General features: G+C 34.7%; 2 protein-coding genes across 5 annotated transcripts; one reads left to right on the forward strand and one right to left on the reverse strand.

The window, feature by feature from the left end:
* Positions 1 to 157: 157 nt before the first annotated feature.
* LOC126769427 (uncharacterized) lies at positions 158 to 14,185 on the reverse strand. Of its 4 annotated transcripts, XM_050488210.1 has the most exons (11): positions 13,983 to 14,185; positions 13,792 to 13,894; positions 9,973 to 13,440; positions 9,633 to 9,702; positions 7,516 to 7,716; positions 7,177 to 7,321; positions 6,704 to 6,881; positions 5,971 to 6,111; positions 5,700 to 5,851; positions 3,876 to 5,595; positions 158 to 3,750 (listed from the first exon to the last, which is right to left on the reverse strand). In XM_050488210.1, exons 3-11 carry the CDS (start codon positions 13,144 to 13,146, stop codon positions 3,073 to 3,075), a joined length of 6,459 nt encoding a protein of 2,152 aa, XP_050344167.1. In that variant the 5' UTR covers positions 13,147 to 13,440; positions 13,792 to 13,894; positions 13,983 to 14,185; the 3' UTR covers positions 158 to 3,072. The 4 variants fall into 4 exon arrangements, with proteins under 4 accessions (XP_050344167.1, XP_050344168.1, XP_050344165.1 ...); XM_050488211.1 differs by lacking the exon at positions 13,792 to 13,894 and having other exon boundaries at positions 9,678 to 9,702; XM_050488208.1 differs by lacking the exon at positions 13,792 to 13,894.
* LOC126769522 (probable 39S ribosomal protein L49, mitochondrial) lies at positions 14,180 to 15,106 on the forward strand. Its single transcript, XM_050488383.1, has 2 exons — positions 14,180 to 14,322; positions 14,597 to 15,106. The coding sequence occupies exons 1-2, from the start codon at positions 14,206 to 14,208 to the stop codon at positions 15,059 to 15,061; spliced, it is 582 nt and encodes a 193-aa protein (XP_050344340.1). The 5' UTR covers positions 14,180 to 14,205; the 3' UTR covers positions 15,062 to 15,106.
* The last annotated feature ends 1,288 nt before the right edge of the window (positions 15,107 to 16,394 follow it).

Consider the following 16,394-nt stretch of genomic DNA (forward strand, 5'->3'; position numbering starts at 1 on the left):
AATTAAATCATATTTTTGGTATTAAACTATTTCAAATTAATTATCAAAATGTTTTTTTATTTATTATCTGTTAAAATTAAGAACGTTTTTTAATTGAAATGATGATGAATGACGATCGCAAGTGTAGTGATATATAGTAAAATAAAAATAAAAACAATTTCATGACATAAGGATATGTTTATTAGACAAATTCATACCTCGGGCACGCAGCGACATCTCGTGCCGGACGTAAAAACTAAAAAATAATATTGTAAACTAACACGCTATCTTTGGAAGAAATTAAGCATCCGGGCTATGAAGGCTTATAATCATTTGTTCATAAATTGTGAGCATCGAAACACAATAAAAAAAAAAAAAACAAATTTTGAAACTTCCAAATACTAAATTATTATTATATAACAATTGTTGTATATTAAGGCGAAAACTTCCACAAAACAACTTATAAAAAACGTTTTTATTCCGTTGTGACCATTAAAGTCGCAAATAAGCTATTGTCAATTTATCTAAATTCATACAATCATCTTAATTTAAATAACAGATAGAGATGCAACATCTTATGTTACCTCTTCAGTTCATTATCATGGAGGGTGTTTGAAAATATTTCGCATCATATAACTAATCGTGAAGTCAATGCCGTTAAGAAATAAGGTAAGACCACAAAATGTAATAAAACAAAAGAGTAACGTACAGTTTGTTGCAATTTAATTTGTACAAAATATAGACAAATAAACTTTAATAAACATTGAATACGGTAGAATTAAATATATATATGAGATAGATAATTAGTTAGAAAGAGAGGTAAATTTTTAATTTTGCAATCATTTTGATTTTATTTAACATTTTGTACAAATTAAATTGAAATTGACTGTATTTAATACATACGTATCCACATATGATATAAATTTTTTTTATTACAAGTATATACAAAATGATTTTTAGTTTTTTTTTTTTCACTTTTCAAAACTAACATTTCTTATTCTACGAGGACGATGTAAATTTTACAATGGTCGATTAATATTATCTTTAGTATATATGTAATAACCATTTTAACACGATAAGACCTAGCAGTATTAACGGAAGTTTTTAATATTCAGCTCAATTATTCGTTTCTTCGAAGCGTATTTCGGATAATTTTATTTCATGTCATTAAAATCGACATAATATATATATATTTACATTGTTTTTTTTTAATATAAAAATAGTTACTGTTTCTCTGATTAACACTTATTTGTTTGAATATTTACAGATCCCTGTTCCATATATTTTGAACAATTTAAAACAATCATCAAATGTTAAGAAAACAATGTGATTTGATTTCGTTACGAACTTACTTCTATATATCAGAAACTCAAAACACATAAATTACATTGTATGCTTTGAATATATCATGTAATACTATTTCTTAAAAAAATATTCTATCTTTTATGGAATATTATTAATTGTTTCCTTAACATTATGATACAGATAATTAAATCAAAGTCTTTGAATATAGTTTAAATGAGACCATTATGCCGGCGCTACACATGCTACGGCATTTTCAAAAAAACAAAAGTTTGCGAATCGTCGCGAATATTGGCGGATGCGACGAGTACCTTCGCCGGCTTGCTGAATGCGTCGAATGTGTGGCGCCGGTGTATAGAAGCATCGCCTTAACACACGTCCTGTACATCTAATCGTTAACATTGGACCGTAATCCTAAGATATTTGACCAAAAATAAAATACTAGTAATTCTCAACAATACATATATGTTTAACTTACTATTCTCAACCATGAGCTTTACCGAATATAAAACAGTATTTTTTCCAAGTGTTTTATTTACAGATTGCAAATTCTGTGACATAATTTTGTTTTAAAGTTCCGTCAGGCACTGGATCACTCACGGTTCGGTTATTTAACACTATGGAAAATACACTTATGGAATAAATTTGCACAGTAAATTGGTCATATTATGTGTTTTGTTCCGATACAAAAATCCAAATGGATTATTAATATTGCTGATAAAGTGGACAATATCAGAGCATCATACAGTTCAGTTTGATAGACCATGTATCGAGTTAAAATTAAACTCTTTTATTTGCATATTGTCCACATTTTGCGTTTGGTTTAGTGCACTAAACTAACAATACGTGAATTAGTTTCTAGGAAACATTATTATTACAAAATATGCTTCAATGATATCCAAACTATAATTACACGCTATACATATTCTATAATTTCAAATGATCACATACAATTTGGTAAATATCTAAATGAGGAATTTGGTTATATTTAAAATGGGAATAAAAAACAATTTCGTATGTACAGCCAAATAGAATGCGATCACTTAAAACATCACCTGTATACATAAAAATAATTGTCTATTTTCATGCAAATGATACGAAGTGTTGTAATGATTCCATTGTGATAAATAAATTATAAATGCATTTTCTAAACTGACTAGAGAATTTTGAATCTATGACGGTGATTTGTTTTAGGTGATGCTATGTAATTGATTATCTGGGTGGCTATCTCGTACTTCTTGTAAATTTATTAAATAAATGTTGCAGATTTATTTTAACTCGAAAACAAAAGAATTAAATATAGTGTGCGTAATTTAAATAAATAAATAATAATCAATAAATAGAACGATGAGACGAACAGACTTCCCCCATATCATTTGCATAAACAATTATAATAACTAATAAACCAGAGTACTACAATACAATATTTTCAACTCAATCCTCGACACCACTATTCACAGCGCATGAAGTCGACGTTCCTACACTAATATATACACAGTTAAGGCTTTCTGGTGCTCTCACTTACATATTGCTGCGCCCCCGTCACGAACACATCCGAGGCATATCACTAATTACGAAAATAGGATTTGTTAATAATTTAGGAGTCACACGCGACAAGCACAGACCGAATCACTCAATATTTAGAGAACTAAATCACACTATCACCATATTCCTCGAGGGATCTGATCTAATCTAACACATTTTCTTTCTGGTAGTATTGGACTACTATCAGTCTGCTGGCGTCGAAGTCGCGATAGGTGGTCACTATACAACCACAAATATTAGGTTTCGTTATGGTCGCTGCTCAGAGATAACCGCTTGAGAGGGCGCGGTCGTCGCCACGGGGACCACGACCCCTTGATTTGAGACCATTGTCTGCGGGATCACTGTTAGCGATTTCGGAATCTTAGGTAAAATCATTTGACTTGGAGTCATTATTGGTATGTTAGGTGTAAACACTGTTTCACTAGTAATGGAGACGGCTGGACCCAACTGAGGGATTTTAATAGGTGTGGTGACCAGTAGTGAAGGTGAGGAGACCGCCGTTGACAAGGTTTGCGACGTAACAGTTGCTGTCTTTGGAGGTATAGGAGCTATTGTGATATTCTTAAGACCGACGTTTTTCAGTATTGTAGCAGCATTAGTACCAATTTGAAGGTCTGGCACTTCTTTTTTATCACTATCCTTATCAGTGGTGAAATTTTGGACAACTGTTCCACCATTACCAAGCATTGTTGCAGTTTGTATTTCTGTAACAACTGTCGTCTCTTCGATAGATGGTCTCTTTGATTTTGCTTCTTTTTCTTGCAATCTCTGTTGTCTTTCCCGGCGAATGAGGCACATTTTATTGTAATCCTCGAAGGTAATGTGGTATCGGTTGCCTGCTGATAAAACCTGCACCAAACTTGGAAGACTGTGGCCATCTACGGCGAGCTTTAACGGTTCTCGGGCGACTTTCGCTAAGTTTTCCTGAAAAAGATACACAAGAATATTATTCACCTGTCAAATGAAAGTTTAAACCTTTTTAAGTTAAATGATTGGATTGATGAAATATTGAATCAAATATATTTTAAAGTGACGCGTATAAAACTTACTGGTGTTATAGGCATAAGGGTTGGTCTCCATCCTTTGCTGTTTGCCTTTTGCTTTTTGGGTGTATCAGTCTTTGTGGTTTCTTTCTTTTCTTTGTCCAGTTTCATATTATCTTTTTTCTCCTTTATAGGTTCAAACTTTAGTCCAGGCATTTCTTTCTTTTCCTTTGGGGGATCGAACTTGGGTGGAGGCAATGGTGCCGCCGCTACTTCTGTAGGGTCAGACGCCGAGACACCTTTAACTAATTGTTGAATATTGTGCAAGACATTTTGTATTGCCTTCCTTCCTTGCGCGTTTGGAGTATTAATTGCTATTAACTCCGGCGGTAATGCTTTGGTTTTCTTTTCCGTTTTTGACTTTGGTTTTGGAAGGTTTCCAGGTGGGGGCATGAATTTTTTAGGATCTTTCTCTTCAGAGTTCTGATTGGATTTTAGCAAACTTTTTCCATTAACTGAAGGTTTCTTACGGAACTCAATTAGGCTCACGGATTCACGTCGTGAGGTTTCAGGCGGCAAGTTGTCGTAAGCTCGAAGTCTACTTTGTACTGACGTGCTATAGTTCGCTGCGTGAGGCGATGCATTATGTGATAAAATAAGATCACCGCTTCGGAAATATTTTTCTAATAAAATCAAATGTCGTAAGAAACTCGACTGATTTCCGTATGGCCGCTGTAATTCCGTCCAAAGTTTTTTAGTTTCGACGTCATATTGAATCATTGTGTTACACTTCTCCCAACCTTCCGGAGTCACACCTTTGACATTGTTAAATTCTATATTACATTGCAAATTCATTTCTTCCTCACCCGGGAAAAGTTCTCTGACTGATATAGATGGATTCGTTTCCAGCCTCTTAACTGGATTTGAGTATTTCGAATCTGAGACTTTCTTCGAATCCTTTTCAGCTGGCAATTTCTTAGATAGTTCACTTAAGTTTTTCTTAACTTGCGTAAAACTTTCTGACATCTGCCATTTGTTTTTAAGCGTGTTAATATCAGCCGGCTTTTTATTGGGTATTGTCTCTATCGTGCACTCGTCATTGAGTGATATATTTTTTAATATGGTGATCTCTTTCGATTTATCTATTTCGAACATTTCCACTTCGCTTTCCTTTTTACTAGTTTTGTCTTTATGAGTGACAATTTGACCTATTTTGTGCACCCTCTTGGTGTTTTTATCAATTATCCTGTGCTGCATGCCCGGCTTTTGTATGCCAAGATTGTGTACTTTAAGAATGTTTCTTTGTTTCTGTGTTAAATTTGTCTTCTGTTGGAATTGTGCTGGATTGTTTTGCTTTTGTAAAAGATATCTCAGTTCTGTTTGTTTGTCTAAAGGTAGTAGAGGCATTTCGACATCAGATACCATGTCAGTTTCTGAAGCATCACTTTGAGGATTGCTTTCAGTGGGTTTAGCACCCGGAACTGGGATTTTATTTGATGATATGAGACTTTCAATGTCTTCTGCTAAAGGTTGTGCCGGAGTTGATTTAGGATCGTCTGTAATATTGTCTTCTTTGACTTTTTCTTTTTCTGGAGAACTTTCGACTGTCCTTTCAGAAGATTCGCTATCAGGTTTCTCTGGTTCTGTAGACTTTCTTTGCTTTGATTTAGTGCGCGCTTTCTTCTTCTGTTTGCTTGCACTAGTATTACAATCTTCTAGAACTTTACTGTCATCTACTTCTTGGTGTAATTCAGGCGGTATTTCTACGTTGTATATTTGAAGAAGTCTGAAATACAAAAGGTGATTTAATTAACTTAGCTATTGTGATTAACATAATTGGTTAGAATTGAAAAATACGAATGTTTTGCTTTCGAATGTAAAAACACGTACTTGCGAGTGTAGGCTTTGGCATGCTTGTCATTGTGTCCCGGCCTTTGTAGAAGCGTACAGAAGTAGCGACACACTTTACAAAGTACAGGTCGTTCATTAAATTCCACAGGAATTCCTGCTTCTTTAAATAGTGGATTAAATTCCGTGTAGCCCTGGAAAGTAGATAATTTATGTTTTTAAAGCAGTTCAAGTTTAATAATATCATCACTGTTCTCACAACTGAGCTGGTCATTTCGTCATATCTAATAACCATGCCTGCGCCTGTACTCACATGGTGTATGAAGTGCAGGTTGTGGTGCTTGGTGAGTCTCCGGCGACACAGCGCACAGGCCATGAGCGGCGCCAGCACGCGGTGGTGCTCCGCGCACAGAGGGATCGTGTGCAGCCCCGGGTAGTCGCAGTCCAGCTTCAGCTGCGAGCGACACCAGTGAGAATGGGACATAGTTGTAGGTACGCAAGGGACCTACTCTTAGGGGTTTAGTTCAGTAGTAGAAAAATGTATAGGTAATGCATTTTTTTTATAGAGTTGGAGGGCGGACGAGCATATGGGCCACCTGATGGTAAGTGGTAACCAACGCCCATAGACACTGGCATTGTAAGAAATGTTAACCATCGCTTATGTACATCACCAATGCGCCACCAACCTTGGGAACTAAAGTGTTAAGTCTCTTGTGCCTGTAATTACACTGTACTGAGCTTCACTGTAATTACCGCTCACTCACCCTTCAAACCGGAACACAAAAATACCAAGTACTGCTATTTTGCGGTAGAATATTTGATGATAGCTAATGCATTTTACAGTACTCAATGTATATTGGATAAATGGAAACATTTGGTCGTCCACCTTTTACACCTTTTTTTAGTGACGTTTTTCAGTACGTTTAACTTAAAAGGAGCTTTACTTAAGAAGGAGTACAATTACGGCCGTTCGCAAGACGCAAATCTGTATTTCGAGGGGGAAACTAAATCACATCGCATGTCGCTCCACAACGTGCACTACTCACCAGTTTGTTGACACTGGAGCGCATTTTAATGAGCCACTTGCGTCGTATGGAGTGGTCAGCTGGCACGAGACAGGCGGTGGCGTGGCAGGTGGCAAGACGGACCGCCCCCGCCCCCGCCTCTTCTTCACTCTCCTCGTCCGGCAGAGGACTTGTCGATATCTTCTCCATACCACTAGACCTGGTCAATTTAACCTTTATTATGCTACGCGTTGATATTGGATACAAAAAATATTTTTAGACTTCTTGGGTAACTTTACTAAATATCTAAATAAAAAGGATTAAAGCCTCGATGCCTATTGCCCAAGACATTGAGTTCAAGTGCTTCAGTTGAAAGTATATTTTTTTTTCAAAAATATATTATTATTTTCTGTTATTCTAAGTTTAAATTGTGATAAAATTCTTTAAGATAAGATATATTATTGAAATTATAATATTAAAAAATCATCAATATCGATTTTTGTACTAAAACTCACGTGGCGCTTGGGGGCTCGAGTGTCTGCGTCGTGTCTGGGGGTTTCGCCACGGGCCGCTTGCGGTACGAGGGGCAATTGGCGCGTCGGTCCACGTGGCGGTAGCACGCGTCGCACAGGCAGCTGTCTATCGTCAATTTCTCTTCGTCTGCAGGGAGGGACAGGGCATTGTTGGTGTGTTCAGACAGATCACCGGAGACGGTGGGGTCTATGCAATTCTATATTTTTTTTATAAACAATACGTATATTGCTGATATTGAACAAATTTAAAAAAGTAATATTTAAAAAAACAAATCGTTAATTAAAATAATATACTTTACATGATAAAGAATCAATGCTCACTGTCTAAAACCTTCCTCTGTCTTTCGCCGCTCTTCATTTGCGCGATATGACACGGCGTGTCGAAAAGCCCAAACTTGCCCCCGCAGTAGAAACACTGGTCCATACAAAGCCTCCCCGGGTGGATGCTGAACGATGAAGCTTTCTCCGGGATAACCAGATTAAGTGTCTCCTTTGGTTCAGGCTCTGGAACTGCTTCTGCATCTGTTGAATATATTTACGAACCGTTTCATTAGAAGTTGTTAATTATTATAACAAAGTGTATTATATTAAATACAGTATATAATATATAATTTATAGAAATATATAATTACAGTAAAGTGTTTATATTTTTTAGTATTTACTTTTTTCATTTAAACAATATCAGCCCTATAATTATCATAGGATAAACGAAATATCAAAGTTAGTTTAAGCTCATATAAAAACTTTTTCAAAAATTGTCAGATAAAACGACATCATTTTGCACAGTATTTTGACTCCAGATAAACAACTGAAACACGAAACTGGAGGTAGAGCTTTGTGCAAGCTCACCTGGGTAGGTACCACCCACTCATCAGATATTCTTCTACAAAACAGCAGTACTTGTATTGTTGTGTACCGGTTTGAAAGGCGAGTGAGCCAGTGTAATTACAGGCACAAGGGACATAACATCTTAGTTCCCACAGTTGGTGGCGCATTGGTGATGTAAGCGATGGTTAACATTTCTTATAATGCCAATGTCTATATCACAATTCATATTTTTATTTATCAACTCACTGAATTCGATGTAGTTGTTTTTTAGATGAATGCTAATGATGAATAATATCGATTTTAGATTCGTGAATTCTAAGCTCAATAGGTTTGGAAATACGTTTATCTAGGTAACAGTTTTGGTTTTGACGAGCCGGTTGGCGTGGTTGGTAGAACACTTGCCTTTCACGCCGAAGGTTGTGGGTTCGTTTCCCACCCAGGACAGACATTTGTGTGCATGAACATGTCTGTTTGTCCTGAGTCTGGGTGTAATTATCTATATAAGTATGTATTTACAAAAAGAAAAGTAGTATATGTAGTATATCAGTTGTCTGGTTTCCATAGCACAAGCTTTGTACAAGCTTAATTTGGGATCAGATGGCCGTGTGTGAAAAATGTCCCAGGATATTATTAAAAATGTCCCAGGATATTATTATTATTAAAACAGTTTTGGTCTTTGTGATGATTTTGATCTTTAGTAAAAGTTGTATTGGATTTAATATAGCATAATAATTTAGGAGCATATTTGTACTATAATTTACTTAAGCTTTATTTATTACCATTATATATTTAAATTAGATAGAAGTTTATTATTTTTTACTTTGTAAATTTATTTATTGTGTTACTATATATAAAATTATTTTAAAATACATACATACTACTTAATGGAAACTTGCCTTTAAGTGACCCATAATTTTAAAATTGTAACAATTCCTTTCCTCTACGAGCCAACGATGGAATCTAAAATGTCAATTTGCATGTAACTACACTGGCTCACTCACCCTTTCAACCGAAATACAACAGAATATTATTGTTTCACGGTAAAAAACTTATGTGAACACCTACCACCAGTGAAATACAGTACAGCAAAGGATTATTCCTTTAGCAATGTTTATTTTTCATGCAATGCATTTTTCATTTCAGCATGCAAGATTATTAATTTCAAAATTTAAAATGTTCGTTTTTAATGTTTTTTTTATTAGTTATGTGTTTAAGAAATACATATAATCAATTAATTATTCTGCTACCATTACCCCATGTTAATTTAGCATATGTTTTTGTTGGTTTATTTATGTTAGTGTGTCAGAAATCTTAAAGTTTAAAAATGTTAATATGTGTTATTTATCAGATTTCGTAAGAAATTATGAAATAATATGAAAATAGAACCTTTTTTGTAAGATTATTATTTTATAATGGATTATAATATAATCCATTAGAATTGAATTAAAAAGTTCTTAACGAGATCTGATAATAGAAACATGAATATGAACAAAACATGCTTTAAAAAAGAAGTTATAAGAAGATTTTTGTTTATATAATTGTTTTTTTTTTTTTGTTTTATTGGTTTTGTTCATAAACATGAAGCATGGGTGAGTGCAATATCCACACACCATGGTTGTTAAGCCGATTACTGTAATGAGACTTTCTGTGCCCACCCTCTGATGCTGCGTTTGCGCCGCCCTGAAAGAAAAATTCGTGAAAGTAAGTATATATAACATTCAAAAATATATTAATAAGAAAGAGATAGATACTATAAAGTGAGAAGTAAACATAAAATTGTAATATTTCAAGGAGTTTGAAACAAGAGATAATTCATGATTTAAACCAAAAGCATAATAAAGGGGAATGTTTTTTAATGCATAAGGAGATTAATAAGAAAGATAAAAAAAACTTATTTTCTTTAAAGAATTAAATTTTTAAGGATTTTTTTGACATGAAAGCAATAAATACCTCTCGCCGTTCGATGGTGTAGTAGGCGTCATCATCGCTGCCCGTATCGCCTACTTCTAGCTGTGGTCTGCCAGATCTGCTCTTGCTCTTCTGGAAGGTCATCTTCAATGAGCTCCTGTATTTCTTCTTATCCCTTTCGCCAGCGCCCCGGCTCAATTTTATCACAGTTTTCAGAGTACCAGTGTAATCAGACTTCCCAGATTTACCCTTGCTCATGACAGCGCAGTAATTTGTACCATATATACGTTCTTTTTCCTTTAATTTCTCTATCTTAGCCTCAGATGCAGCTTTATGTGTCAGCAAACCTAGAGTCCTAAGTACATTCTCTTTTCTCTTTTGGCTCTCTGGTGTTTCTTGAAGTACGTTGCTTGGTCCTGGCAAGTTTTCTGTGGAATTACGTGCAGATTTCACTTTAGAACCCTTAGGTTTGACTTCTTCGACCTTGGGTTCTTTTGGTTCATCTTTCTTCTCGTCAATCTCCGGTTGTACGGGTTCTGCTTTCTCTGTCTCCTTTTTCTCCGTCTCTATAATTGATTCTATAATCGGTTTTTCAATCATTTCTGTTTTTTGAGTTTGTTGTGATTCAGATTTAATTTCTACATTCGTAGTTTCAGTTTTATTTTTGGCAGAATCTGCAACAGCACTATCTAGTTTTGGGACTTCAGAGGTCAAAGATATATCTTCAGGAATAGCTTTAACAGTTTCTAATGGAGGCGCAGATGCCTCTGCTTCCATAGCTTGGGGAGCCTCAAGTGACTTAACTGCGACCGGCGTAGGGGTTATTGAAATCGCTGGTGTTTTTAGTTGATGTGGCGGTAATTTTATTTTCTCTATTGTTGCCATCTTCTCTTCTAATTCAATCCCCGTGTCCGACGATTTTCTCGAGGAAGAGCCACCACTTGATTTCCTTTTAGTTATTTGCACTTCGTTGCAATTTAATTTTGATTCTAAATTGCGTGGCGTTATCGATATCTGATTCGAGTCGAGCGCGCTAACTAATGCTTGACTCGGGTTGTTTGGATGTAATGTCGCGAATTGATGTAAGTCAATTTGCGGCGTCGGCGCTGCTTTCTCTACTGATTTTCTAATTTCAGTCAAAGTCACATCCTTGCCCAGTGACTTCTCAAATATACTGATAGCGTCGGATTCTTTTGAATGATTGGAACTCGTTGATTCTTTCCTTGCACTGACACTATTCCTTTTTATTAATGTTACAGAATTAGGAAGGTCTACATCAATTGATCGTCTAACTTGATCTCTTTTGACTATTGAAATTGCCGAGTTATTTTCAAAACAACTTAACACATTTTCCTTTTCAATTAATTTTTCTGGTGATCTAGCTGGTTGCATGTCTTTCAAGGGTTTAATATCTGCACCCGATTTTGGTATTAAAACAACGTCATTTGTAACCATAACAGATTTACTATCATTTGATTTACATTCCGATTCTTGTCTTTGTCTTCTTTTGTCAAATTCTTCAAACTCCTTGAGTCTATCCATGAGTTTGTCAATGCTGGCTACTGTTGTGCTACATTTATAAGTTAATTCTTGTCTATTTTCGGAACATTTCTCAGCAGAATCTTCTTCATAATGGAGGCGGATATTTTCACTATCATCATTTTTGGATGGTGTGCATTCATTTGTTATTGCTGAAATGGTATCTTTATCTTTGACTGGGGTTTCAGGTGTAATAATGCTATTATTATCACCTAATGGCTTTGAATGACCATAGAACTGACGAACAGGCTTTGTCATTGGATCAGTATTTACATTATCATTTATCATTTCTTGGTCTCTATCTATGTTCTGGTCCAAGTCATTGATGAGATCACTGATTTCTTTAGATAATGTGTCAACGGTTTCATTCTTGTCCTCGGCTAAGTCATTAGTTATAGTACTGGTTATACCATTCTTAGAAGATTGGTTAATAGGTCTTGATGTAGTCGCTGCTTTCTTTCCTCTTCTGGCTTTCCTAATATTTTTAGATACTTCTTTTGAATTAAATGTCTTCGACATACTAGTCAATATACTACTACGTTCTTCAAAAAGCGCATCATTATCAGTCTTCAGCAAATATTTGTCTTCTAGGTCTGATACGTTAATATTTTCTAACTTAATCCTATTACTGTTATTGTTGTCGGAGTCCAATGAAGTACTTCTTTTTAAGCTCAGTTTTTTCTTATCTTTTTCTTTTATTATAGAACTAGGCTCTGTATTGGTTTTGGTTTCAATTAATTTTGAGTCAACACTAAGAGAAGGCACTTTTCCAATAGGAGAGATCTGTACATTATTTTCAATATCTATATCTAGGTCAGTCTTAGTTTTATCTAAGCTTTTGCTGAGCTCCTTGTTTTCACTATCATTGAGTGGTTCGCTGAGGCTGATATCTGATTCTGTTATATCTGAGCATTTAGAGATTTCACTGCCATCCCTTGAGCAGGAACGTCCTCTTTTTAACTTTTTGCAATCCTCTGAAGTCTCTGAAACCTCTGAAGGTTTAGAGTCAGATAGAAGTCTCCGTCTTTTTTTCTGTTCTTTCATCACAACCTCATTCAATAAATTGTTTTTAACTTTTCTTGGTTTCCCGCTCCTTAAGTTTTTACCTTCAAAAAGTGAAGGACTATTGCTTCTTTCAGAGCGCATAGAGTAGGGGCTGGTACGTGGTCCTAAGACTAAGCTGGTCGGAGAGTCCCCTAAGACAGACTTCATCATGACCATGTCAGAACTTAGTCTTACTCTCCTGCCAGCAGTTTTTGGACTTGAAGATCTAGAATTAGGTGTTACTTCCTCTGTAGGCTCCTTTTTTATATCTCCGGCAGGTATCAATGGGACGGTTTCCTTATCTTGAGAATTATCAGATTCAGCTTTGCCAGCCTTCCTCGTGCGTGTCACTGTTTGTTGTTGTCTCAAGGCATTTTTCTTTGCACCGACAACTTTTTTTCTTCTCAAAGTTTTTGTCTTTCTAATACCTAGAGGTCTTTTCTTGACTACTGCTTTAGGCTTAGGTGCATTTTTCTTGGGGTCTTTGGATGTTTTCGGTTCATCTTGGGAAGGTTTGTTTTTCTCTTCCTCGTTGAGATCCGAGGCCTTTTTACGGGCACGAGTCTTAGGTTCAACTATTGTTTCTTCATCTAGGCTCTTATCTGTCTCTTCTTTAACCTGTTTAGTTTTCATGATGGAATGTGTAGTGAGGGATAATTCTCTTTTTCCGACATTAGGTTGTTGTTTATCAGCTCTGTTGTGAGTCAGAGGGGTCTGGTATGTTGTATGATGAACAAAGACACACAATTGACTCGACTGCTGACTTATATCACAGCCTTCTTACAGTTTTAATGTCTTGTATTCCTAGACTATTCTCTTGTGTAATTATTTCAAGATTGTATAGAGTTGTCACACTCAGGCCTCTATACTACTCGAGTTTTAATAATATTGAGCCATTATTTCTTCAGTTTCAAATGCCATCTTACCCTGAAATAAAAAAAAAATTTTTTTTACTTAACTATTTATAAATAATTGACTGATTAAAACTACATTTATATAATAAACTATTTTAGAAGAAATTTCATGTTAAATTTACAAAAAGTATCACTATTTAAAATTGTTGTGTTCTATTCTATAAATTTAATAAGCATTCAATACTTAATCCTATGTAATTCGGTCGCAAATTAAGTCCAAAAGTCGTGGTAAACAAAAGCGTTGCACGACAAATCAACAACTTTGCGTTCTTAATACACCTATTTTAACTTCGGAATGTAAATAAATAAAAGTTTAAACGCGCACTCAGATGTGTAGACATGCATAATATATAATAATATTTACGTTTAAGGCGCTCGTTGCATAGAAAATCCAGCCGGAAAAGTCATGAAAATCTTATGTTTTGGTACACATCTCGTATGACCGCAACGCCACCTACAGCTGTGCGCTGCGTGTGCGTCGACCGAGAGACAGAAAGCACCAAATCATTTCCCTACCCGTGGCGCACCTCCGCAATGTACTCACTAAATACTCACAATTTATTCCACGGAACTGCCAAAAACCACAATAAACAGTCAATTAGACACTCAATGCACCATAATATGCAAAAAAGTTCAATAAAAACACACGATTAAACTTAGAAAACGATTTTTGAAAAGCCCAAATGTCTGCAGGCGTCCGCCATAATGTTTCCTTCGAAACGAATAATATAGTTCTTATTGCTCTTGTAGCAAGCAATCGCTCTATTCGCTATTCAAAATGGCGACCGTGTGGCGTTCACAGTGCGCGTTTGCACGTTTTTTTGTCGGAAAAACCGGGCGGATCCTGAACAACGCTGCAGATTTGGGTATAAAACTTACACCGGAGTCAATATTGGTAATTATTCAATTATATTTACTCGCGTCGGGCTGTAATGTCGCTTTGACCGCGACATGTGACAGAACTATGGGTGTACACCCTCACAAAAAGCTTTGACTGTATTAAAAATATTTTAATATATATTTTTCTCATATAATAAAGAAAAAGTTTAATTAATTAAATCCAATTTTATTATTTGTGCTATTCTAATAATTATAACTCAGATGCCCGTTTCCGTTTAATGTCACGTGGTGCGAATTTGAGGTTATTTTTTACAACTTTTTTTTTACAGGTACCTACAACAAGGAATTATTCTAACTATTCACATTCACCATTGGTCAAAAAAATCAAAGAACAGTATGATTTTGAAATAGACAAGAATGCTCCTGAATGGACATATGTAGAACGTCTGTTACCATTTGAAACCATTCCCCCAGTACAACCAAAAGAAAGTTATCCATCTGGTTGGATTCCACCAAAAGAAGAAGCGAAAGATCTACCTTATTTTATGCCGAGAACTAAAAATCATGAGTTGCCAATATATCTGGTTAATACCCACAAAGGACAACGAAAAGTATCAATGTTGAGAAAGATAGAAGGTGACATTTGGTTAATGAACGATTTAATCAAAGAGCACTTACAAACAAATTTCAACCGCTACGTAGAAACCAGAGTGCATGAATTAGGTAGATTTATTGAAGTAAAAGGAGATTTTGTAAATTCATTACGAGAATGGGCTTACTCTAAAGGTTTCTAAATAACTATAAATGTAGATTGTTAAAAATAAATTTTTAATAGAGAATATTGTATTTCATTTACTATATTAAGAGAATTTTTACACACACAAAGTTAAAATTCCCTATTTACACATTTATAACTATTTGAAACTATGTATTATACTGTACTAGTATTGTTCAATTAACGAAATCCTTAAAGTTAAAAAACCTTGATTAAAAATATTTTTTAACACTTATAAAATAAACGTATTTACCTTTTTCACTGTAAATCATTAACTATTTAATGTCAACTTATTATTTCATCTAAGTATATAAAATAAAAATACACTTATAAAAATACATTACAGAATAAATAAATATATAATAATAAAATACGTGGCGCGTACTTGTTTTGGACAGTGTACGCGGCATGAAGCGAGTCTCGTTCAGCCGCCACTAGGGGCGCTGGCGACGGCGGAAGGTTTTATCTACGTAGCTATATGATATCCGCCCGGAGTTCTATGGGCCTCACCAAGATATTATTTTCGACTCGACACTTCTCTTTGTTTAAAACAACTTTTCTACATCTTAGCGTTCCGATTTAATACTTTATTATGGTTTTCAGTTCAACGTGAACATTTGGCGTGAGTTTTAAGAGGTTATTTAATGTTATATAAATTAGGTTAGTTATTCGCGTGATAAATAGTTTGAGAGCGTACAAAAGTTATTAAAGTTGTTGTAAATTAGCTGGAATGATTGAGTATCGATGTTTATAACATGTACGGCGTTACATAACACATTGAACGTTTATGTGCCTATGTAAATATATTTATCAAGGCCAGGTGCTTTCAGAATATGACGTTGCAATCAATAACTAAATAAAACAGGGTTAAATAAATTATTATGTTAATATTTTTAGCTTTAATGTGATGAAATTAAAGTGAGAATTAAATTTTCTTTATTTCATTTACTTTTGTGAATTTATCAATTGTATTACTTCAGTTTGATTTAGTAAATATATTTATTGCCGCGATTGAATTTCATTACTTTTTATTGCTTCGCTGTAACGTCAAATTAATAAAGAAACAATGTAGGTATTATGTAATGGAGCAAATTTTTACCTTTTGTTACGCAGCCCTCGGTTATTTATTTATTTGTTCAGTTGGTAACAGTGAAATAATTACGTATTTGATAAAAGTTTTATTTTTTAAATTTCTTTTGAAAAAGTGGCAATTACATAATAATCGACTTTGGTGTAAAATGAATATTTAAGTACCTACCTATTTAGATTTTTTCGATCATAATATATTTTTTTATTAAATAAATGATATTTTATTTCAACTGATTCCTTATTCCTTAAACATTTATTGAACA

This window comes from Nymphalis io, chromosome 7 (genome assembly GCF_905147045.1).
Source record: "Nymphalis io chromosome 7, ilAglIoxx1.1, whole genome shotgun sequence".
NCBI classification, from domain to species: domain Eukaryota; kingdom Metazoa; phylum Arthropoda; class Insecta; order Lepidoptera; family Nymphalidae; genus Nymphalis; species Nymphalis io.

What these genes read in the sequence shown, in the direction of transcription:
- LOC126769522 (XM_050488383.1), top strand. Translation starts at nt 14,206, where the DNA reads ATGGCGACCGTGTGGCGTTCACAGTGCGCGTTTGCACGTTTTTTTGTC. An exon ending in TTACACCGGAGTCAATATTG is followed by an intron (nt 14,323 to 14,596) that starts GTAATTATTCAA and finishes TTTTTTTTACAG; the next exon opens with GTACCTACAACAAGGAATTA.
- LOC126769427 (XM_050488208.1), bottom strand. Translation starts at nt 13,146, where the DNA reads ATGAAAACTAAACAGGTTAAAGAAGAGACAGATAAGAGCCTAGATGAA. An exon ending in GCTCCAGTGTCAACAAACTG is followed by an intron (nt 6,112 to 6,703) that starts GTGAGTAGTGCA and finishes TGTCGCTCGCAG; the next exon opens with CTGAAGCTGGACTGCGACTA. An exon ending in CCCTTATGCCTATAACACCA is followed by an intron (nt 3,751 to 3,875) that starts GTAAGTTTTATA and finishes TATCTTTTTCAG; the next exon opens with GAAAACTTAGCGAAAGTCGC.